The sequence below is a fragment of the Bombus terrestris genome, chromosome 7 (assembly GCF_910591885.1).
Source record: "Bombus terrestris chromosome 7, iyBomTerr1.2, whole genome shotgun sequence".
Lineage (NCBI taxonomy): Eukaryota > Metazoa > Arthropoda > Insecta > Hymenoptera > Apidae > Bombus > Bombus terrestris.
In genome coordinates this window covers 17,052,939-17,079,081 of record NC_063275.1, presented here as the reverse complement: position 1 = coordinate 17,079,081, position 26,143 = coordinate 17,052,939, and the positions used below count along the sequence as shown (strand labels likewise).

The following is a 26,143-nucleotide window of genomic DNA, read 5'->3' as shown; positions in this document are numbered from 1 at the left end:
AATATGTATGCCGAGAGTAGGGCGTAATAGAATTCACCTAAATCAAGACTATAATACGAGCAGGGCTAAAACGAGATCTCGGATTATAAAGACAATGACCCCGGCAACGAGTCAGGTAAGGACCGACACAATAATTCAAAAGGACATCTAATTCGTACGAGAAACTCGTTTTTATTCCCTCTACGAGAGAAGAGGTCATCCCGCTGGAAGCGCGGGAAGGAGAAAAAACTGATGGAAACGAAGAAGAAAAGGAACGAAACGATTGACTGGACAAAGAATAAATTACTGTGTTCCACAACTTCCGCCGGCATGGAATCGAAAACGTCTCACTCACAGTGCGTCGTGCTTGCTATCCACCAAGAGCTATCTAAAAAAGCTTCCAAGCGGAGGAGGTCACCCCTATGTAACCGCGTGTCATGACGAATCAAGAAGAATCTCTGTAAACGAAAACCCGCATGCTCTCCCTCATGTTCTAAACTACTCTGTCCAGAGAAGACAGCAAATCGAGATCGTCGAACGAAGAATTTACCGAACGCCGAACGGAACTAGATGCCTCCAGCTCTATTCATGCTAATGCATTCCATTCGCATTCTTCAGCGCACGGAACTAACGTCAAGAACATACAAGTACTCGTGGTAGAAAGGATATAGCGAGGATGTAAAGTCAAACGATCGATGAGGTCCACAACTTTCAACGATCGGAACAACTAGTCGACAACCATCGGAACCAATTCAGAATCAATTGCTCTTTTATAGTACTTATATCTATAAAAAAAATTGTCTACTCCTCTAAAGAGAAATAGTTGTAACTCGCTTATTTTCTAATCTATATTTTGCAAGCTCCGATTTCGTTGCTCGTCGTTGAACTAGTGGCGCGAAATTCGATAAATTCAGTGGATGATTCGATGGACGATTCGATTAACATCAAATTTGGAAGAACTCGAGCAGAATGAGAGATCCTTATTAAGAAATTGCGAGCGAAAAAAATAAGAGCGAGAATGCCACGAGCCCTCCGGTAGCACGGGAACGCGTAACCAAAGGGGGTCCATGTATTGGGCGTTCTTTAAGATGGCCGATCTCTTCGCGGCGCGGAATCAATATTGTTGGATTGACTCGATAACGCCTCGTAAATATAATAAAGCCCTTGGAACCTCGTCCCTCTGGATCGTCTGTGGCGCGGGGCAGCGCTGCCTAACAGAGATAATGGTCGAAGCCCTGGGCACCCGGTAGGCCTCTACTATGGAGGGGTTCGATGGAAGGGCCTTACAACCCCCTCTACACAAGTTTCCTACTCGTCTCTGTCGCTCTTTCTTCCCCTGCATGCTTCTCTCTCCCTCTCTATCGAGCGAAACACGTCGCGGCCAGAGCTGGCGGGCAACGCAACAACCGAGTCAGTGAGACTCAGCCCGAGCCGGCGAACGGTTGGCTCTTGGCGCGTTCTTTGCATCCGTTCGACTGTTTGTCCGTTCGTCTCGTGTTCTACTGCGATCGTCGACCGTTCTACGAACTCTTCCACGACTGTGTGTGGTCCCTGGATCTGGATTCGCTGGAAGTTCTTGCTCCCCGGAACATGATAAAAACAGGACGATCCTTTCGATCGATACGAAATAGGGAAGATCGAGCGTGACACGACGTCTGTTGATCACAGGATTCGTCGATCAGAGTTCGGAGATTTTTTGAGTATTCCGGAGGACATTGTGGTCGACGTAGTGTCGATTCTAGAGGAAGAAGATTGGAATAACAACGGAGAGGATTCGACAATGCTGGCGAACGTGTAGCGAGCACGCGGAGACTTCGACGACCGGTACGAGGATGTCGCGCGTCGTGGACCACCCTGACCGTCGTTGTCGTCACCGTGTACCGGTGACGACGATCCTCGCGGCGATCTTACGGTGAGATCGTGGGGCCCGCGTGTACGTGTCTCTGCGCGAGCTTTTCCGTGTATAAATAGACTCGATACTCCATCTCGGATTACGACAAACAGCTCCGATTCGCGAAAGTATACGCGGCCAAGTGTAATCATTTACATGTGAGCAGGAAGAAATCCTTGTATCTAACAACCGATACGAGTAATCCAATAAACGTTCCGTGAAAATAGTGTTATGATCGTCAAGAAGATATTGGTGCACGATTTCGGAGCAGGGACAAGTTTTAATGGAGTTTGAAAGTGGTGACAAGTTCGACGAAAAGTGATCGTTTTTCGAACGATGATCCCAGGCATGACAGCTGGTAGTTCGATATCAAGTGCAAGGAGGAAGGCGTGATTGATCGGGGAAACGACGAAGGGAGAAGCAATTGTCAGGAAGTGCAATTTTCGCGATAGTAACGCACGTGTACATGTAAGCTCCTCTTCGCTTCACACGGCGCCCGTGGGAAGCTGTACTAATCCCGGATTAATGCACACTGGAAATCACAGCATGGAGGACATAGTGAGTACATTTCACCTGTCAAGCAGCTATTATTTTCGGGGGAGGGAATGAATTTCACTCGAAAAGAGTAAAACGACGTCGATGACAGATCGACTGGCGTGTTATTAACGGGGATCCCGGTTAGACGAGCGTTTGCAGTCTCTTCTCGTGCCACGAGTCGCTTTGCCACCCTTCTAAACGTTGTACGCGTTGTAATCACAGAGCCCCGCGCAAATGACGTACGATCGTCGAACGTTAACCGCACACGATTGTTAATAATTACAAGATAAAACGCGGAAACAAGCGTGGACACGTATACATAAGTGAGGTGGCAGCGGATACTTCGAAAGCCGGGCTGCAATTATTGGGAAACAAACATATTCAAAACATTGGAGAAACACTGTGATCCATAAAGAAGCCAACCCTTAGATTATAGTCCTTCGAACTGTCGAATTTTCTACACTTCTATAAATATAACACCTAAAGCGGGTAATTTTATTCCGGTTAGAGTTTACAGAAATTTATCGATTCATGATTGGACTAAATTATTAGCATGGTAGTTGATTCGAAACCAATGCCAGGATGCAGTCTGCATCTTTCCATGTATGAATCTCCTTTCATTCGCATCGATGATGAATGTCTTACGTATCATCTCGCGTAATACTTATTAGAACGAAAAAAAAATCACGAGATTTATTGAATCGATATGCCCGGTTGGTGTAAGTTAGCTAGTACTGATTACAGTCGAAGCGATCACTGACGAGAGTCTAATGGCCGTGTCATTCTGAAACCTATTTCTCGAACAAAACGCACATCATCAAGATTGATAGAACCTTGGTTAATTGAAAAACTCCAAATTAGTTCAGTGTCTGATGATTTCATCGATGGCACTGGAGAATTAAATCTTCGCCTTCGCTCATTTCGCTCATTTCATTGAAAAATTCTTCGATATTAAAACCACGTCATCTATACCGAGGAACTGAATGTCAAATGACTAAATCTTCATTCCTAAGAGTAATCACTACAAAAAACCTGCAAACTACGTCATCCGAGTTAGACTTTCGAAAAGAGAAGGAAACGAAACGCGATCCATCGTTCGCCGAGACAACTTTCGCGAGTTAAGCGCGTCAGAATAAATCGCAGTCGGCGAAATCGCACGTGGGAACCGGCGAATTAAAGCGATACAAGAGGAGCGGAGGGAGGCACGTACCTGCCAGAAGTACTCTGGATGGATGAGCGTCGACGGGCGTGACAGCCGGCGTATTAAGGCAGCGACAGACAAATTTCTGAAGCGCGCTCGCAAAAAACGCGGCCGCTCGCGGAGAAGAGAAGTGTTTCGTCCTCGTCCGTACAGAGGAAGGATCGTCGCTCGGTGGCTCGTTACGCCCCGGTCGATTAGTCTTCCGAAGCGACTCCACGTTCGCTGCACTACACGTGCACACCGCGCCGGCTCGCGTACGCCGCGGACAAGCAAATTCATTAAAACCGGTTCATTTAATAGGCGCGCGCATTACGCGCTCGCTGAAATTTCGCCGGCGAGACGAAACGCGCTCTCTCTCGCTGACGAAATACACCGCGTGTCTCCATTTTTCATTCCCTTCGCGGTCTATCTTGTTCGTCGTTGCCGGGGATAGTTAGGAGAAACGGATCGCGTCGAGTATGATGAACCAAGAACAGGATGAAGGACTGATACACATTATGACCACAGCGAAGATCGGAGGAATTGTTTCGATGATGTAGCAATTCTTGATTCGTTCCTTGAATTATGATAAATAGTCTTTGCTTCGTACTTTTTTTGTTAGGGTTTTGCGTGTACAACTTCTTTTAGAGTTTTAGATTTACACCTAGTAGATGATCTTCAACTTCTACTTCAACGTCTTCTGAAATCGCTCAATAGAAAGGCATTTCGGAAGCTGCGCTCAACTTCAGCTTTTTGATCTCCCACAATCATTACAAATTAAACAAACATTGTCGATATTAATTTGCTAGAAACTAACTACGAGCTTCTAGTTGTAATTCCCATTGCCGAAATACGTTATGTACTTAATATTTCCTATTTGGACGAATTTCGAAAGCGAAGAACACACGATACAAAAGCAGTCACTATCCGGTGTCTCTGGGTGTTCAGTCAATTAGCTCGGTAGAAAGGCTCGCGACGCGAGAGCATGCGTGAAAGCATAGTTCGCATCGGTCGGCTTGCGCGGCTCGTTCGCGCGGGACAATAAGACGGGGATTGCATATTGTTGTTTATATTTACACGGCACGGCATAAATCTTCGTTTAACTCGCATTCAGCGGACGTTCGAGCGAAATACGGCCGCGCGGCTCGGTGCGACGCGAGCGGATCGGTTGCGAGCCGCGTCACACCGCGCAGCACTTCGTCACGGACAAAGCGCGGTCTTCATTAAAGCTAGCCTCTTTGCGTGTCGGCCAACCATTAAGGACCAAGGACCGGCCTACGACTAATTTGTACTGTAAATGAGATCTCGAGGATCGTTACCCCCCGTGAAACAACGCCGCTTCGAGCCGAACCCTCTTTATACACTCTTCCTTTCGGAATTTCTGCTTGATAACGCGCGATCGTGTTTTCTATGGTCTCGTCTTTTTTCAGCGATACAATTTCACCGTGGGAGGGACTTCTTCTCTATCGTAAAATTATAATCTGTGAAAGTAAGTTCGTAATTTCGCGTAGGATAGGTACAATTTTATTTCCAGGCCTTTTTGCACAATATTTTCGCTAATAATATTAGTTCAATTATGCGCAAGGAGATGCTAATAAATTGGTTTTTATTTTAGATGTAAACACTATAAGTTACAGACGTTGAAAAAATTGAGACTAAAAAAGTTACACTTTCTTAAATTCTATTGCGTGAATCTTGGCGTAATAAGAGATAGGTGTTAAAATTGGTAACTGGTAATGGAGTCTCGTACGAAGAACATTCGTTACCGAAGAACAGCGAATCATTGTTCACGAGATACGGTTCACATAGTACCATAAAATTTCCCATAAATCTCGTCTCGCATGATATTTCATTCTTCCTTTCCGCCGTGCATTTGCACATAGTCATAACGTATAATTAAGACTCACCTTGCAAAGGTTGCAAGCTTGCACTTAACCCGGCGCTCCTCCTCCCGACGATTTCAGCCGAATCGCCGTAATAAAATACACGCACAATGGCCAGATAAGATTTGAAAGCTCATTGTTTAGAGCGGTACCGGAGAAAATACACCTCGATCTCCGTAAATCATCTTGCACAAACATCGTTACAGGCTGTCCGAGATCTGAGGCTTTGCGAATCGCGCGACGTGTACCGAACCTCCCACGTTACAAGGGAGAAACGACTCGATTAGCGGAAACCGCGGTCGCTTAATGGCGGTTTCTCGTCCGGCGATCGTTTCGAATTTTCTCTCGTACACGCTCGTGTACCGATACGGTGTATATACACAGCGAAATATCCGATGGCCGTGGGCCATGATCGGCTCTAACACGCCATGAAATTGCAAGAACGACGACTCTGCTCACCCGCTGGAAATTGCAGTCGTACGTGTTGACCGCTTCGGAGCAGGCGAACTCCGCCAATGACACCGTCTATTCTACCATCGCTGGTAATGACGCTGTTTTACAGATATTAATCACGATATATCGAAGTGAAACGAATCCTCTGTTCGCGACAGCAATCGGCCACTCGCGGCTTTTACACACCACGCGGCTCTTCTATATAATTTCGCCATTTTAAACACCGGCTTTTAACAGGAGGTAGCGACACACCCTCCAGCTCCTGACTTTTTTTCGCTTTCGGCTCGACTTCTCCGGCGCAACCGAATTACTTTTATTAGGTCAAAGTAGCGTGTAATTATAGACTATGGTAACGGACAGAGGCAATTCCATTCAGTAGTGAAATTGCTGCGGTAATTCTAATTTTTTACACTTCGTTGACTTCCGTGCCACGTGAATAACGAAGAGAAATGGCCTCCAATTTTGTTCCGATTCTCTAACGCTTCAAAAGTTCATCGAGTATCTTTTTAATCCATCGACGCGATGGTTCGTGCTTTGAAGCATATAATAGAATTATTTCCTGCTTACTCGGTTCAATAACTTCAATGTAATATCTACATTTCACTCGCTAGAAATAATGAACATAAACGTTCAAATACTTTTGCAAACCACCGTGCAAATAGGAGAATTAAACGTCAGCTCGTTTGACAATTTATTTCCAACGGTGTAATTACCCTTTTACAATCCTTCCAACTTAATTTCATCTGTGTTTTAACAACTCAAGCTCGATCAAAACCTCTCATTCTCGTAAGATACGTACAGAGAAACTTTCCTCGCGGGAAAGTAATGATGATAGACTATCGGATGAAAAAGCACACCGCGCGTTTAAAAGATAAACTTGCAAATGGCACGTATAATGACGCGACAGCCCACAATGATCTCTGCTCATTCCCGCAGAGGTAATTCGCGTATAATGTTTCCATGAATTGAGACATTAGTTTCAGAGAAATGCACGATCGCGATTCAGGCGCGTGCGTCACGACTGGCAACACAGTTTTTCCGAGTCCCAAAGCTCGCAAGAAGAAGCTGATGACTACCCTCGGGGATGCGTTTGTAGCAATTTTCACCAGGTTCCGACTGACCTACCTGCTTATGCAGCTTGGCTCGATCAAACGTACAAACGGATCTCTACCGGAGCATTTATATCGCGGCGGACTGAGGCGTGCGCAATATTTCGCCTGTCCGCGAGTAGCTTTTATGAAAATACAACTATCAGTAAATTACCGTCGCGAAATTACGAATATCGTGGCTCGTATATCACAGCGATTATTTTACGTACGAACGGAAATTTATCGACCAGATCCGACGCGTTCGTTCGTTCTTAACGCAGCGACAGCGCGTAGTTTCGCGAGTTATTCATTATCCCGTCTTCCCGCCTGGGAATTTTCGTTCTGGCCCAGCGCGAGAAGCGTTTACTGTTCATTACTAAGAAAGTGACAGTGGCTTTAAAAAATATAAGTCATATTTTCTTCTTTTATAAGTCTTTTATAAAATTCAGTGTATTGTCAACTAATCGCGTCTCAACGCCATCTTTGCGTTTTATTAAATATGTGCTTTGTAAGTGGTGTAAAAGTCGGGAAATTGACAAAAATGGATTTATCATAACTTTCGATGTTCGGGAATTTTATCGTTCCAAATATGTACCATGAACAATGATCTCAGGATGTATTCCTTTTTCGTGCGTATTCCCCTCACGCTCCGCATAATTTCGAAGCTTTGTTCACGAAAACGGCACCGTCTGACACCGCATCGATTATCTACTCTCGAATGCTCGAACATTCGGCCAGAGATCTAACGCGAATTCGTAAATCTTCCGCGGCCTGTGGTAGCGGCAGCGACACCCTCAATGCTCCCTGAATTCTGATCCGAATCTGGCCGATTTTGTTTCCTCTACGCTCTACACGTTGCTGCTTTTTTTTCTCAATGTCTCGTCCACAACCATTGCAAGTCGCGGTCGCATTCAGAATTCACCAGACCCTGTCGTCAAAGGGGTGGAGCCGCAGGAAACAGTGTCACCGGTATTCTCACCGGATAAATCTCTCTGTCGCCATGTGCCTTCAGAAACGTCATTATCTACATACTGTACACGTGGCTGGTTATGTGTTCTTCGAGTGGAAACGCGGTGCTTTGTATTGGCGTTGCGTTGGGGTGCGAGATTATAGCGTGGGAAGAAACACGTGGATGATGATGACTGAACGTAATGCAATTCTCGTAGGGGTGAGGAGGTTAGTCTTTTATCGACAATCCTGGTGAAAGCGAGCTTTAAAGTTTAACCAGGGCAAGGGGGGGGGGGAAAGAAAGACAGGCCGAGAATACCTACGAAGGGTGTTTCATAAAGTTCGGAACCGGAATGACATTCATAAATAATTTATCCGGTTTCATAGCATAACCGGTGCAACTACGCAGACCCGTTTCTGTGTTTACTAGCGTTCATTCTTTAGCCTGGATTACAGTAAGAACCGGATCTTTGAATGATTCCAAAGGAATCAACGGTGGTAAAGTGACTTTCACTGAATCGCAGACGAAAAACATAATCTACGCGGATTAAGGAACACGAAATTCAGTTTGAATCGATGGTTTCTACTAATTACAGTGGGTTCTGCTCCAAATCAACGTTTCGTTTCGAGCACGAACGAAATTACGTTGACCCTTGTCCGAGCATATAGCCCTTATACAAGCATAAATGTATTCTATACAGTTCTGCACGGGGTTAATTATCGTATCCGAATTTAATTACCCAGGAAATCGAACTGGCTTCCGATTAATCGCGACACAAATTACATACACGTCAGTGATTCAAAATAAACGAGAGCTCAATATAATGCAACCGATGGAAGAAAAATGCGAGAGGATCACGCGAACACCGCGAAACACCATATGCCCTCCCCGTGCTCAATTTTATCATGCTGGATCACGAACCTGGAGGCCTTGGTTCGTTATAGTATCACCCTCAATCAGACGAATTCTCTACGCATCTGCCGCGTTCCCCGCAAGGCAGCCGCGCGTGTCCATGCGCCGATGGTGACACGACGACGAAGTTTCCCTGGACGCTTTTTCGATGCCATTCGAGACAGCTGCTTTACTTCCCATCGAGGGTTGAGTGACGTAAACGTTTTTCAGTGAGATAATAACCGATCGACCATATTTGTCGAAGGTGGGCTTAAATATTGGCGGACGGATATTTAACCCATTATGAAATCCAATCGTTTATTCGTGTTTGTTCGAGTAATGGAAATAATGGATTCTTTTTAATTATATGGATTCTTGAAAATATAGAAAAGTCGCATAATGCCACCGCCAGTAACGATTAGAAACGAGTTTCTCAATAAAAGCTAGATTGCCACGGCATCACCAAAATTCCATCGGCGAATCAGGCACTCTCCACATTCCACAATCCTCATATCCACAAATTCCCGCTATAGAACTATGGAATCCTGATAATAACAAAATTCTTTAGAATCAAAATATCTACTTTTCTGTTCTTTGATCCTGGGAAGCGCCCAATCGCACGGTTAGGGTTGCGCGCATCAACGCAAGAACCGCGCAATGAAAAGTGAGTCAGAGCTAAGCGGAGGCGGCTTGCGCTCAGGTTTCCTCCGTTAGGGACTCGCGCTAATTGGCAGTTATTTCCTATCCTACGTCTACCGGTGTTTACCGTATACGCAGCGTCCGCATGCATATGCATACGAAGCTTCTCTGGAAATTCTTGGACCGATGTGCACGGATTCGCGCGATAGCGTGCCCTGTTGACCCCGACCGACCAAGAGGAACGTATAGTTACTAGCGACGTGTATCGGTGCACCCTCGTACGGACCACGTTTCACTAAAGAAACTGCGCCGCCATTTGCATATCGCGGAGGGTGCCATTGAAAGCTGACAAATCGACATCGTGCGGCCAGTTGAAACTTTTTCTTTTGTAACGAAAAATTTTAAGAAAGCTAACAATACATAGAACGTACGTATCGTCTTTATCATTTTTATTCAGAAAATTTAACGTAGCTATTCTAATAATATTTCTCTACATACTACGCTTCATGATATAATATGCCGTAAATCCGGCCATCACGTGCATCTGTTTAAACCTGACTCGGCTCGTTGCACAGAAAACAGATTACCATCTCGATTAATTAAGGTACCAGGTTTTTAAGTTCCCCGTAAAAATTAATCTCCGGCCCTTACGACAGAAGATTTCGATACAGTCCACTTTATCAGATCTCTATGTATGCAGAGAGTTGCAACTCGGTGCAACAGAATACCATAAGTCGTACGATATGTGTAGTACGGGTTTTCGACAACAACAGTGGGGCTGGCTAATTTATTAGCGTGTCGCGTCATAACCGGTGATATATCGGTAACGACGGCTGGTATTTTGCTACGGCGAAACGAGGAACGACTACATTTTTGAGATGGTATTAACAAAAACCAGGAGGAGGCAGGGTTACAAGATCCATCGGCGGATGTATGCATATTTATGCAGCAGCGCGGCGGAGCGAGCATTTCTTTCCGTGGCGCTGATGGCTTATAACACCCAGATCATCGCCGGCGCAGAACGCCCTTATAAGATGAATTCGCAAGCAAGAAACGCCATTAGCAGTGTCGAGAAATTTATCTTCTTCGCGCTGGGGACAGAGTCGCGCGGCTTTGGCGAATCAGGCCGACGCGACCATGCGATTACTTAGTCGCGTTATTATCTGCACTTTATCATCGTCAAACGGCGTTGAGACATTTGGAACGCCTCGCGACCTGTATGTCGACGAGCTTGTGGAGCTTGTTCCGTTTTTTCCCCGACTACCACTCTTTAATTGCTTTTCTTTTAATTTCCTCGATATCACGGGGTAGATTAAGCGTACAGGATTTCAAAGTCTTTGCTTTCGTTTGCGATCCTTCTTTTCCATCGTTAAGGTATCTGATACGAAACAGTCTATTCTAAAATATTGCAAAACTTTTCGTACATAAGACTTTTGTTGGTTTTCTGATTTCATGTCGCTTGGCCGCGCAGTACTTTAATGTGGAATAGTTACAGAAGGGAATAATAATCCGCTTGCAACGTAATGAACTCTAATGTCTAAAAACGATGCCACTAGGATCGCATCGTTGCGCGAGGAGAAAGGATCGTTAAACTTAAACTTCAATTGTTCGCGAAAAACTCGTCGATTCAGTGGCTCGACACCTTATTACCGAGAAGATTATACCTCGCGCGTTAATCATACCCTTAACGCGACCCCGGCTATGGGTGACGAGTGTTTTCCGCTGCTATCGTCGCGGCTAAACGAGGTGAAACGGACGCGATAGGAGGAGAAGAAACTGCTGGTAACAAACGACGTACACGCGGACAATTCGATGGCTAGCTGGAACGCTCATAGGATTTAATCGTCGCTAGATAAATTCAACGGCTTCTTAATTAGCGAATCTGATGTTCGCACTGACGAGCGGCCAGACCGTGCGAGATCCGGAGGAAGGAAGAGTAGGAGGAAGAAACACACCGCGTATCGGCTCATGCATTATGTATCGTACGGAATACAGCCGGTATTGGACGCCTAGGAACATTTACTGACCGCTCGAACGGCGGTACACGCCACCGGTACCTGCATTTATAGAAGTACGCAAATTGGCTGCAACCGTTCGCTCGCGCGAACAACTCTCGCACCGAGAGGACGCGAATCGTGGAATCGTTCAACGATGTTCCTCGTATAATTCCACCGGAATAATTATAATTGTTAATCGTCGAGGCCAAGAGATGGAATCCAAGAATCCAGGCGTTGGTACGTTCGCGATTCAACGCGATTGGTATGTTTGGGGATTGTCGTACGTTGTATTCAATGGGGTCGAGGACGCGTGTCATTGTTGTCGACGAAATTGCTGCGGTTTTCTTGCCTTGACGTTGCCAGTGTTTTATGTCCGAAGAACTCGAAAGCGAGGTTCGTGAAAGAATGCAAAGTAGTGCGATGAAATATGGTACAGGAAATTGACGTCGGTTTAAAGTCGCACGTAGGTTTAAAGAGATAATAGTGAAATATATCTGGAGTGGTTAGTGTAAGAATATTCAAGATTCGAATTGTTAGTTTAGTATAACGTGAGTAATTGAACTTTCTCCTATATGTCCGTGCCTAACAGATGACTACATCATTCGTCAGAGTTTTCACACACTTCGTTTCGGTTACATAACACTAAGAACGAGCCTTACAAATGGTTCCGCTGGCTCGTTTATAGTCTCATTATAATCGAGTATGTAACGCGCTGCATTTTTACAGAAAAGCTCAAGAAATATGAGTAACCCTCGTTCTTTGGAGTAATAATACCGACTGTTTCCTTAATTGCACACCCACGGCCGAGTACAGGAAATTCGAAGATCGAGCATCCATTTGGTTGCTTAACACGAAAAAGCCTGAAGTAATATCGTGGTCACGGGAAGTGCTTATAATCAGCCCGTCAAAAGCGAGTCTCTAATGACGGGCTTGTGCAAATCAACCTGTATTCAACGTGTACAGTGTTGCAAGAATTTTGATACCGGTGATTAGGTACGTAGAAGTACGATCCTGCAATTCGAAATGCTCGAAACACGTAAGTACACGATGCAGTATAAGAGGCAGTGCGTTTCTGGTTTGGTTCAGGTGGTACGAGAAAAATGATAAAAATCTTCCCTTGGCTCGGTTGCGACACGAGTTCTTTGTGAAATGACGATGTCCAACGTAAATTCCCGTAATCAGATCAGCGTCGAGACATTAACGCATTGTTACCGGTTTGCGAAGGAGGCCTGGTTTCACTCCGTTTGATATGCATCATCTGCCGTGCGCCGGTACGAGTACGTATCGATCGAAACATCGCGGAAATTCCATACCCGTGAACGCAGGACTGCGTGAAATAGAAACGCATTGTTTTCCGTTAACCATTCGAGAGCTGCCGCTCTCTTTAAATATCATAACTTCCCACGTTAAACGCTATCCGTTGCATAGTATGCGTGCGAGGATTCTCAGACGATCGTTCGACGAAGCGCGTGGGCGTGTGTATCTTTTGCTCGTAGCAAACTTCGTTTATCTTTGTGTACCTTTTTCTAGAAGGATTCTGACTACATTGATCTAAATTTAGCTAGATTTTTCTTCAGTATGAAGAGCCCGTGGATGTTCTCCAAGTGATGTCTAAATTAATTATTACGATATAAAAGTATAAATTTTCCTGATATTATCGTAATGTGAACTTTACGAATAACATCTAAATCGCTGAATCGCTCTCTTTTTTGTAATTTTCTTTTCCTTTTTCTTCCATCACTGTCCAACATAAATTAGAGGTTGCATTTTATAGAGAAAGCTTTCTGGTATAATAACGTTTTCACGCCTCCGCAAGCGGACGTGCAGCGAGACAGAACTTTTTTGGCTCGGCCCCTCGACGTAGTTTTTGTACGAATTTAATTAAATCGTCATCGCGGTCGGTCTAACGAATGCTGATGATTATGATAAATATTCCACGAAGCGAGCGGAACAGGAGCGGTACGCGAGTCGTGAATATAGTAAACGGAGCTGTTCGTTAAAAAGCCATTAAGTTCTCTCAGCCACCTACGGTTCTATGTTCTCCATGCGTTCTGTCAATTTTACCATTCTCGATGGCAAATAGTAATTACAAGTTTGCTAGCAACTTTACACAATCGTTATTCTATAAATAACAAGGAAAATCATTTAGGATGTTACGTTATGGATTATTACACGAAATTCATATCACGAAGATTCCCTCGTTAAACACATACTCTGCTCAACTACGACCTTTTTCTTTTTCTACCGAAAATTACTCTCAGGTGGTCTGCTTCTTCCAACAAATCCTCTAACCCGTTTCTTCTAACTAAGCACACTCTAGCCGCAAATTATCCACTTGAAATTGACGGAAGAACATCGCGCGTTTACCAGATCCTTCGGATTCCAACGTGTTAATTTAGAAACGGACTTCCCCGGTGGAACACCGGAGCAGCAACAGGAACGCGAATCGTTTCCAAGGAGAGAATGTCGTTGAAGAGGGCCGACACCGGCGATGCACAGCACTTCACGAAACGCTTTACGAGTACGATGATGTATAAATATCCCGCGTGTTAAGCGGTGCACCGGCTCGCGGTACCGCGTTTTCCCCTAGTAAGTACATCGTAGACAAAGGGGCAAAGAACGTAGCGCTGCCGGCATCAATCAGGAGGAAAGAGAAAAGCGGACCAGACATTCCTTTCCACGCGAGAGTATACCCGTTTCGCTATGCTATGCTCTCGTGAATAGCCGTTGGCCTGACTTAACTAACGCCTAACTCGACTTAAGTGCGAGCTAGCCAAGCGTCTAACTGCAGCAGACCTGGCATAAGGAAGAACCAACGAGCGGACAGATTGCGCTGTGGCTAATCGCTCGCGCGAGGGAAAATCGCGGCCTTTCCAAGCTCCTCCCGCGATACATCTCGGCTTCGACGCTTTTGCTTGGTGGTATTCGCGAATAGTATTCCTCTTGCTACCATTTAACTCCAGCGTAAATCGCCACTTCTATATTTTGTTCTCCAATTTTTTATTTTATAGCGAAGAAATCTGCAATTTCTGTGGATCCTCGTTCTTTGACTCGCATCTACACATGGAACTGTAAAAAATACGTCGAACAGTTGCTTTTATCACGTTCTGTGAATATGGTCGCGATTTTGTACGAATCCACATTATACGAGGATCCACGGTAGTTGCTATGAATCTTAGTAAAGAGCGGATGGAGAACTAAATAGCATGTGGAGGACTTAAATATCGGACCGTGACTTTAACGCGCAGCAGTTTAGGTGAGACAAAGGGAAAGATGCGAGGCAAGGGACAGAAGATACGATAAAAAACGAAGGCTCCCCGACTGTGACGCCCACGCTCAGTCTCGAGTCAAGGCTACGTCAAGTTCAAGGAGAAGAAGACGCCTGTGACGGACCGATCGAACGAGATCGATACATTAGAAGCGCGTACGAACGCATAAGTCGAGGTTCGAGCGTTGTAACTGCAGTTTATGATGACGTTAAATAGCAACAGCCTTGGTACGAGGGTAATAAACTCTATTAATGAGTTTCGTTAATGGTGGCCGACGCTTTGAGTAGCCGGGAAACGCGACGGACTCGATTAGACGTGCTCGCTTTATGTTCTCATTTTCAGATCCACCGATCGTGGAATATTAAAGCCTCGAGTAGAAAAATTACCTTTTCAATTCAGCGTAGCGCATTCGTATTAATGCAAACGGATGTTTCGTTCCGCTATTACGAGTCACTGAATCGCATTCGCTCTCCGAATATTATACTTATCCACGGTCGATCATCATTAGTTACGTTTAAGTACATTATTATACTTCGTGTTCACGTTTTTGCGACTACTATCAATCACTTGGACGTTAGAACGATCGTATATTACTCTATCACAATTAATACGACATATTCGTTGCTTCGAACAAAACATTTATTATTCAATCGACCATTCTAAAATTAACATAACATCAATCTATCCCTATTTAACTCTTTAATAATGTTGCAATCGTCAAGTATAGCATTGTACATTTCACGTCTTAAATGTCATCATACATACGCCAATTATTAATAGTGTTCGCCGTTTTATTACACTATGGAAAACTGATAATTACCGAAACTCCAGCATTTTCCCAGCCCAACAATCCTCGTAATCTAATTATTCCGACTAACACGCCAGCTGTGAATCGTGCACACATGAAACTCTCGTTTAATCATGATTTATGCCACGTTTTGCGACGATCATTGGAGCCTCGATTCCCTCGATCGTCGATGATCACGCGCTCGCGTACACGTAGCAGTCAAGGCTACCACCGAACGCTGTTATTTGCTGGAAAGTTGCACGAGTATCGGAGGCGAATTGCCCTCGTCTTTCGAGAGAGAAAGAAAAAGATATGGTACCAGTGGCCGGCTGCGAGACGAATCACGCGAATTATTTGGTCGAGAAGCAGCGATATGGGACAGCAGCGAGCTTTCCACGACCGGTCGATTACCGATTTTCACGCGCGTTTATCCTCGGGGGTCGGTGAAATCGTCGGCCAGGTGATAGGCGACCGTCAGCTGGAACACACGCGCTCGCAGCGATAGGGTCGACACGAATCCCGTAATTTTCTACGAACGCGTATCGATTTGGTTTTAATCTAAAAGGGGAACGATTGGTTGCGAGAAATAACCGTTTGACGAAGAGGGTTGAAATTAAGTGTTCAAATATTAGTGGAGCAAGCTGCCGTGTATAATATTAATTTACTTCTTATAAGTTCGCTTTTTATAAGTTTGCTTTTTATAAGTTTTGGCGAAGTAGAGTAATTTCATCGATGGCTTAATCAAAGCGATCACCTCCTCCACGCAGATGGTCCCCCTTCCCCGGAACGCATTCACCTTATTGTTAGAAGCTGGAAGTCAAGGGAGAGACGCGTCTAAACTCCGGCGGCCGAAACTTAATTGCCCCGTGAGGCAAAAAACGCGCCACATATTTGAAATAATTATACATCGAAAAAGCGACCGCGTCGGACAAAGGGTGTTTTTACGCGTGGATCGCGACGATGGAAAGGAGGGAAGAGGGAAAAAAGGGGGGCAGTAGAACGATCCGGCGTGCTGGTGGTGATCACGGAATCACGCGAGAACGCGCGCGCGCTTGGTAACCTTAAATGACGGGTGAACGGAATGAACATAGGCCGATCGTGTAATTCGCGGTCCGGATTATTGAGACATCCAGGGAGACCCATTGATCCCCGATGAAGATGTCCGGTGGTTAACGAGAGAGATGAATAGGTGGTGGGCCTCTGGCGTCCGGAGCAGCTCGCTCGAGGGAACGGCAGAGAGAGGCAGCAAGCTCCGACAAAAGCAACCTCACCGAGCACGAAACGCACCGAACACGCTAGAGATTCAAAAAATAAATTGCTCGGTGCAACGGCGCGGCAGCGCGCTCTCTCCTGGATTCGTGGTATGGTTACTCTCTCGTGTGCTACCCGCAGCGAAATCGTGCGGATCGGTAGGCAAATTAGGAGACCGCGAGGCCCGAAGGCGCGACGGCTTCTAATGGAGACGTTCGAGGGCCGGAGGAACGAGAGGAAGAGAAGAGAGGAGACGAGAGTCGGTGACGAGGTGGAGAGAGAAAGAGGAGACGAACGGACGCGAACAGTGGGGGAGAATAAGAGGTGGTCGCTTTGGGCGAAAGGACCCGTAGTCGTTTTCCCAAGCGAGGTGGAAGAAGAGGATGAAAGGAACCGCTCTTAGCTGGTCCACAGAAGAAAGAATAAAAAGGGGATGCGGAGCCGATTCGTAGGTAATTCGTTTCTCCTTTTCGAACCTGTATTTAGCCTCTATGCCGCTTTCCTCTGTTCGCCGTCATTCTCGTTCCTTCCTCGATCACCCTTTTGCTCTCTTCCTCGATCCTACAGGAGTGAGCAAACATTCAGAGGCTGTTCTTCAGGCCCGACCTCGTAATTGATCGGAAAGAGGAGCTGGAAGGTGATTCTTACAATTTATCGAAGGGGATCCATCAAGGTTGATTCTTCGGGTCTAACCTGGTATAAACTAGACTAATTGTATATCTTGTACCGTATATACACATTACTAGAACTAGTTTTTCACCTCATAAGCCATTGGACAGAGGGTAATTCTGTTCGTAAATCATCGAGATTAATTGTTTACATGGAGCCTGCTAGATCGCTTTTAAATTACACTGCGAAGAATATATTAAAATATGCAACCAAGTTCGAATCGTACACAGAGGACTGTTTCGTCGTCTCGGTGTTTATACAAACGTGAACTCTCGAACCCTTTTTTAGTCAGTCTCCCGTGGCCGAGACCATGTGGAAGGACGCTGGGCGTCGGTTAAAATATTGGGAGCAGCTGTCCCCTTATAAACACTACAATTTAATACCCCAAACTTTGTACTTTTAATACCCGAAACCAAACTGTTACCGCATACGTTTCAAGAACCGAATACAGAGAAAGGTTGTAGAAATGTCATCTCTTTCGTCCCACGAATCTTTTGTTCCTAATTTTCCGTCACTCTAAAAGAAACAGACGTTCTATTTGCCTCTGGTCGAATAATAAACAAAGTGGCCGAAAAATTAAATAATCGTCATCGCCTTGTTAAGCGAACTCAAGAAGAACCAAATTCCAATGGAGCCATATTCCCGTGCAGAACACGCTCGAATCATTCCAGCAACAAGCTTCCTCTCGTGGAAAACACCGCTTAAAAACTGCCGTAAAAGGAAAGGACGCGAGGCGAACAAGATACGCGCGACTCCACTTAAGTCGCTTGAAGCCGCTGAAAAAGAAACAGATCCTATGGGCGAGAGCTATGTCTCCGAGCCTAATTAGCGTTATCAATGCTGGAGAAGGAAGAAGGGCGATTCTCTTTTGCCAGGAGCAGAAACACACGCGGACCAGAAGACTGTCTTCGAGAGGATACACTCGAGAGAACGACTCGTCGGTTACCGATCATGGTTTAACGAGAACTCTATCTCATTCAAAAGGCCCGTCCATCGAGCTTACTGCTTGTTCGTAGTTTCGGGAATCCGACGCGGATAATTCCTGTCGTAAAAGCGTCGTAAAGCGGCGGTAGCGTAGCCCTCATGACCACCTCCTTTTCCCGCGAACGCGCGTAAACGCTCGAAATTATCGTTTTCACGATGGCTGGCATGGCGCGTCGATCGGCGGCTAACAGTGATTGTAGTCGCAATGCAGCGCTAGAAGATCGATAGAAGGAGGGCGGCTTCCTGCTCGCGAGCTAGTAACTTTCAGTCCGCGTCGTTCGTAACGGTTGAACACGCGGTCAAAACAACGTAGCTCGAAGCCTGTTGTTTCCGCGAGCCACAGAAACGAGGGGAAGAAAGAGGAAAAACGAGGAAAGAAGAGTAAATCGAGAGAGAAAGAGAGAGAGAGGGAGAAAGAGAGCAGTTTGCTCGGTAACGAGGAAGAGAAAAATCGGCGATAATCGAGGTGAGAAGATCCTCGGGCGGCGCGAAGAGTGAACCGAGCGAGATCGGTTCGCACGATCTCTGCACTTAGTCCGCCCGGGAAGATGGGGTGAGGTTCCCCGCAATAAATATCCCATTAGAAACGCTGCGTTATGGGTAATATTATGTTAATTGCCTGTACGGGCGCCGGTGCAGCGTGCGTTTCGATCGAAGGTACGAGCTAATTTTCGCCGATGGCCTCTCCCGCCGTGCATGTCGAGGCCCTCCAATCGAGTCGGGACAGAGGAGAAGGAATTATGATAATTAAACAGTTTTGAATACGCTACATCGGTAACTGGTTGAATTAATCATTCGAACCTGGATTATCGAAAAACGGCAATCGTGGAACATCGATGGGTAATATCGATGTTCGCCAAATAGCTACTAGTTTTCACAGTAGCGTTGACTGTTAGATTATCGAAAGGTTGCTCGTACAATTCGATAGATTATTAATACATCGTGAGATTATTCCAGCCTTGGGCGATCGCAAGCCAGTGAAATACCATCCGAGTTTCAAATTCTAATTTTTTTTCACAAAACTCCTCCGCGACATCTCTTCCAACCGTAAACGGAAACTTACTCGGTGACTTCTCGCCTGCGCGTCCTCCCAATCGCGCTTAATAAAGATATCCTTATTGCGGGTTCGCGTAACCCGTGCAAATTACGTGTCGGAATAAGAACGATCTGATTTAAGCGTCGATCCCGCTCATCCTTGTAAACTTAGTCGTTCGTCGATCACAATTCTACGCACTGCAGTGATCGACAACGCCAAAATATAATTATGTACTTTCTCTTACAATATTACGAATAAAATTTGTAGACCCATAGAATCTATATCAATAAAAACTAGGAAATATAACATGACGAATTTTTTCAGCTAAAGAGAAAGTTGCAAGAGAATTTGCAATTCCCAGTATTTTCTTATTTGCCACTATGTTTGAGAATCTTCGAAGGCATTGAAACCATTCAGAAAGAGCTGGAATCGTCGGTAACGAATGGAACATAAGACTCGATAAATTAGCAAGGAACAAACAGAAGGCAGTAGCTGAACCTAACTATTCCATTGAAAGCTAGGCAACTTCCGGGTGTATCTTCCCCGAAGTAACAACCACCCAAGACTTACGCGTTTAAACTGTGCATTCCGCGTAAGCAGGACATAGAAGGAAACAGAGAAGAGAGGGAAGAAAATGCAGCGAGAAGGGAGGTCTCTCTCGGTGAGACTCAGAGACACTGAACGTCGATGGCTCGCGCGATAGATTCATGCACGCGGGTTACCTGGCGAGGTCTATGTCGATCCACGGGGGATTCCTAATTCCCATGCAAATCAGCCAATTTATTTGGCAGACCGGCCTCGAACGATTAGGCTAATGCGAGCCGTTCACCCCACCACAGCCGCTCGTAAAATCGTGTTCTCTGCTCCGTTGAGACTTTAATTCGCGGCTTCTTCTGCCATCGAATTGGCCACGGTGGTCTTGCCTTGATTAACAACGATCCTCTCTATCGTGAATCTCTGGGATCCTCGCTCTTTCGTCCGAACGCTGACGGCCGATTGTGTAATTACACGTAGGAAAAAAGGAAATAACGAGATTCGTCGTCTTTCATCGATGAAATCTTGATAAAAACCAGAATATAGCGCTTCCTCTCGATTACTATAATCCGTGATTATTGAATTAGTGCAGAAATTACGGTATACGTATGTATGTATAACGCCTTATATATTAATTAATAACTTTGTTATTAAAATTCGTTCGCAACATCTAATCTTATCAAAGAAATGAAGTGTACCGAGTTTTGATCAAGGATCGTACATATGATTCGATACAGTGTCGAAGAATTTTGTTAGGAAGGATTAGAAGTTACGGTACGGGAAAGAAATTTATGGCCAGTCGAGATTCCTCGAAGATCCCGCGATCAGCAGCTTGCGCGGCGATCGACGCCCACGTGGCGCGCGATCTGCCGACATTCTCGAGGGCCCACGGAGTCAGGAAACGTCGGCTGGAACAATGGACGGCACCGGTGATATTCTTAAATCAGAGTCGCCGATTAACGATACCCCCGCGGCCCCGTTATAGAAAAACATGCCGCGCCGGCACGCAAAGCCTTCTTCGACGGTTCTCTTTGAACGACCGATCGCTAGAGACGCACGATCACGACCATCATAAGTTCAGCATTTAAAGAAACATCGATATTTCAGGAATATACAGTTGGAAACGAATGGTATAATGGATTTTCAATTTTATCGACTGCAAAAATTCGACGAAGAAATTTTCCTTCTAAGATTAAATACGTGTATTTGCGCTCCTTCCTGTTCATTTCAAGCTTGAATAAAAAATTTCTTTACCCGCTCACTCGGCTATTAGAAGCAAGGATTTGTAGACGCGCGCGCTTCAACTCCATAAAATCTCGTGAAAAACGCGTTGTTAAGACAATCGAGCGACATAAACGATAAAACGACTAAAGAGATTCCGTATTCCAGCAATAAAATCGCGGAAATGGCTGAACTATTTACCAACGCTCCCGTTAATGGGATCGACACGTTGATTCCACGCGATAATACCATAACTAATGCTAACTAGTACTACATTACACAAAGAAACCGGTAATTCTAAAAGAACTTCTTCTTGGACGTTCCAAGATGCTCAACCACGATAAAAACGAAACTTATCCGTCAGTTGCATACGTCTTCGACACGCTTGGATTAGTTGAAACAAAATAGTCATGGAAATGGAGAAAAGACCTTCCACGTTCGGAAGTTACACCGAATTCGTGGCCGTGGTTCATGAATATTTATATACTTACCTTTTAATCTAGTTCCACGAGACCGATTGTACCGCGCCACTGGGCCGACAAAGTACGAATCATTATGTCCGGCCCACGCATTCTTTCCGCGGCGGTCGGAGCCTCGTCTCAGCTTCTCTTTTTGATCGTGGTCTCTCGTCGAGGCGGCGGCTGCTCTTCGCGTCGACCGGCGAAGAAGGAGGAACGTCCGCGAACGCTCAGGGAAAGAGGACCGGCGACGAAGGACAAGCCATCGGGAGTCGAACAGAGCAGATAAAGAGGGAACGATAGAGGGGCAGAAAAGGAGACGGCAAAGGCAGAAAGAGGGAGAGAGGACCGGCTATACGCCGGCTGCACCGGCGGTCGAGGTGGTCCGAGCTCTGCTGGTGGCCTGCTCTCGCACTTACACACTCGATCGCACATTCGATCTTGGGTCGCGAGGCATCGCAGACGACCTCGGACCCTACGTCACCAGCTACGTGGAAAGGGGCGGCAGACTAGTCCACGCTGATCGAAACCGGGAACTGGATCGGCGGGGAGAACCGTTTTAGTCCTTCGTGTCTAGCAGCTGGATAGTTTTTGATCGAAACTTGCAGTATTTTAAAACCTATTGAATGTGTCTTTGGGGACTCTGTTGATCAAACATGGTGGGAAATGTTTGGGGAGAAATAAAGATTTGTTTATACTGTTCTCTTTAGTTAAAACGTTGTGCATACAAGTAAAGTACGGATTAGACGTCGAAAACTGGTAATATGATTCATATCAGCTTTCAAAGTTACGCTTGACAATATACTTGATATATTCAGACAGTTCAGAAGGGGACTGATTACAGGAATGAATGGAAATATACATAAAAATAAGGTAGCAAGAAAGGCATAAAAGAATGTAATATTATCTTCCTACGTCTCACTCCTTTGCATTGTTCTCCACGTAATTAAAGCATCCTACGGAGAAAATTACAGTACGTACCATCAAATCCTTTTATCTAGTATATTCAAATAAAGCATCGTTAGACGAAGAATGTTTACCATAACGATTACGGTCGACAGCTAGCAAGAGGAAGGATCGCAATCTTTTCCATCAGAGCCACATAATTCCGTTCGATTATCGAGGAAGAGGAACCGTTAATGACGCCTAGAACGGTTTTCCCTAATGAAGCGCATAGAGATCGCAATTTACGCACGTGTTTCCATCCACTAACGAGAGTCATTACTCTCTCTCCTTCTCTCTGGAAAGCAAGAGATGCCGCTGTGCTGCTGGCGATCATTTTCCCAGATGTATCACGCGTGAGAAGGACGCGAGATATTTCGCGGAATCGGTGAAACATGGCGGCGGACAAGTAGCCGCACGAACCTGTCGCCGAAGCTTTAGTCGAGTATAGGGGCTAAATGCATAAGAGAGAAGAGGTCTCTAATCTCTGTGCAGCCGAAGGTTTCCACGTATCCGATCATCTCGAAGCGATATCTGGACATGAAGCTGATTAAAACTGTGAAATATCGTCACGATCGTGCAGCTGCGGCTACCTCCTCGTTACGTAACACAGCCGGATTGATAGCTGCGACAAGATTGTAATTACTAGGCCTAATGAGCCTGGGACGCGATCGATGATCGCTCGTAATTTCACGAAGATGGCTGCCAGCCTGACCCGCAAACTCCGTTACTTCGACCGAGCATTAGAACGGGAAAAAGAGAGAGGACGAAGTTAGAAGAGGATCCGTAACCTTCTACGAAACCGGAAACACGACCCCGCTGGAAATAGCTTGGTATGTAATTCGCGCGATAATTTCACTCTTTCCCCGTCAGTATCTTCTCATTACGCGGCGCGTAATAGAGACGAAAGTGGCGGGGATCGAAACGAGATCAAGATAACGCGCAGCGATCGCGGCGAGATCTGCGGACCGTAGACAGAGATCGATCGAAGGGGTAAAGTCTCAATCGTAATAACGAATGGTTCATAGCCGCGGAGCCGCTGACCCGGCTTCTGAGGCGGCGTTGACCTCGACCGGTTAAGATACTCGCCCGCGATGTTAGAACGGCTAATTAAATCGTAAGAATCGCGCGTGAGCGAACGATTCTCTATGGCCATCAGCAGAAATGCCTTTCTACGGCAATCTTCGGTCATAGCGAGGACGAAGCTCGTACGTGGCATAAATAACTCCCGTCCATTTCAGTATACGACGCTTGAATATCTTCACATTTGTTATTTTAATCGCTTTTAATGGCTTCGATAGCAGACACGTGTGCACGAAAGCTCGTGTAAATAAGAATTCAATACACGATCCATATGCGCGTACGAAACTTAGGGATAACGGTGCACCGAACGTGATAATAATTGATAGCTCATCCCAATGGTTGGCAAGGGGACGAGTTTGCAATTTTGGGCTAATTACAGACGGCGTGCTGCAATCTCGAATCGCCGCTGTGTCGAAGCTGTATTTATCTCGTTAATCGGAGGTATACACGAGAATCACGTTCGGCTGATCGTAGCCACGAATCCCTGACAAGGGATGGAATTTCGTAAAAGTAATATCGCACCTGATACCAGGTGATACCGTGCGAGTTCGTCTTAAATGTGACATAAATTTACTCTTCGACAGGAGCTTCTCGTCGATGTCTATCTTAAGTCCTTCCTAAAATCTCGACACCCTCTCGAAGTATACTTAGGGCGCCCTTTTTAGGGATTAAACGCCATTCGAAATTTCCAAACGTCTCGTCCCTGTGCCTATCAAGATGAGACTCTCGAGCATCGACTTCAAAAGGACGAAACTGAAAACACGAGTGTCTATGGTATTTCGCTTCTATTTTTGATGAAACCAGTCGAAGCAAACCGCAACAGTAACGGACGTATTTTTACGACCTGGACAGAGCAGCGTCGGCTCGAGTATTAGCGACAGATGCGTAGCTCGTAGAGCCAATTTAACGGTTGCCACAAAAGCGGATCGAGCAAGCTGTAGGATACGTAGAAAACGACTCCGAGGTCGCGCGAAGAGAGCAAAACGAGAGAGAAGAGAGGAGCAGAGAGGGGCAGAGGAACTGCATTAAATCTCACCCTCTTGTGTCACCCTTGCCCCTGTACGCAACGCGTCGTGTGACGTGTATCGCGCTCACAAAAGAAACCGACCTGATCTGCGACCCAGCAGAAAGAGAAAAAACATCAGTGCACGGGGTGTTCCCTTTGAAACGATTTTCATGGTTCGCGGTTGCTTTTGTTCGACGAAACGGAAACGTGTCGCCGACGAGAATCACGCGGTTTAGAATGCTTTCTGTACGCGATCAACTTTTTAGACGCATCGTTGCTAAATTTAGGGGAAGGACCGCTGTGCGCTAATTTCGAAACAGAGTTGCTAAATTAAGCAGCTGGATTCTTCATCCGAATAGGACGCTTTTTATGGTTTATCGAACATGAGCGGGCAGGCTAAAGCCTAAAACATATTAAAATATGTTAGAATCATTTTCAAAGATAAATTTCGTAAGAAATCATAATATTTCTTTGAAGCCATTACGACTTTGAAAACTGTGAAACATCTATCGAGTGACGAATCTCGAAGTCACTTGAAACACCATATGCACGACACAGAAGTATGCAGGCACGCGTGTGCACACAGAAAGAGCAGAATTCGTTCTTGCGGTTGACCTATCCTGACCCAGCCCTTTATAACATCAACGCGTCGTCGCAGCATAGGAACGTCGACAAACATCGTGGATGTCCCTCGATCGCCGAGAGAACACAATGGCATTGCTCGCGTGCAGACACCCGTCTCAGCTCGCGCGTCTCTCCCGCTTGTCTGTCCACTTCGAATAGATACGTTTTCCTCGGCTGACGTGAGCGTGCACGCCTCCTCGGGATCACGACAGCCTCGTATGGAGTAGAACTGTGGACCACGAACGACGAACGGGAAGAAAGAGGGTTGTCGACGTCAGACAACAAATGGGAAGAAGGAGCAGTTGCGTGTGTGTCGTACGTGGAATTTGACGTGGAGGGTGCTCGATGCAAGTTCGGCCACAATAGCACCGATGATTGCAGATTCGTGATGATATTCGAATCGCGTAATTGGTTAAGCTTAAAGGAGCCTAGGATTTTAGAAATTTTCGATTGATCTTGTTCGAAAGGGATTACTCGGAAATATCTTTGTAACTGTTAAGCGTAATAGGTTACGTTTATCAAGATGAAAGAAACGTTAGGAAACTTAACGCGCACCAGGAAGACGAGAGAGAAGGGTTTTCAAGGCAGGAAGCACGCGGTGGAATCACGCGATTCCTCCAGGTTGCCGCTGGCAGCTAGGTTAAATCCCGTTGATCGTAGTCGGCATCCTTTGACGACGTCCAGTTTGTACACGGTACGTACGAATTTAAAGGATTTCGTGAAACCACGTCCGACGAGAGAGCAGAGCGTATCCTTCTCTCTTGGAGCACAGCTTGAGGCAGGATGAAGACG

The 26,143-nt window shown here is 45.7% G+C and overlaps 1 protein-coding gene across 2 annotated transcripts in view; it reads left to right on the top strand.

Moving 5' to 3' along the window:
• The first annotated feature begins 291 nt into the window (after positions 1-291).
• Positions 292-26,143, top strand: part of LOC100650202 (TSC22 domain family protein 1) — a 75,695-nt gene continuing 49,843 nt past the window's right edge. Inside the window, exon 1 of one of the 2 annotated variants that reach the window (XM_020863866.2) lies at positions 292-2,428. In XM_020863866.2, coding sequence (XP_020719525.1) covers positions 2,396-2,428 — 33 coding nt within the window. In that variant the 5' untranslated portion in view covers positions 292-2,395. The remainder of the gene's footprint in view (positions 2,429-26,143) is intronic. The other variant, XM_012310498.3, reaches the window with a different exon arrangement.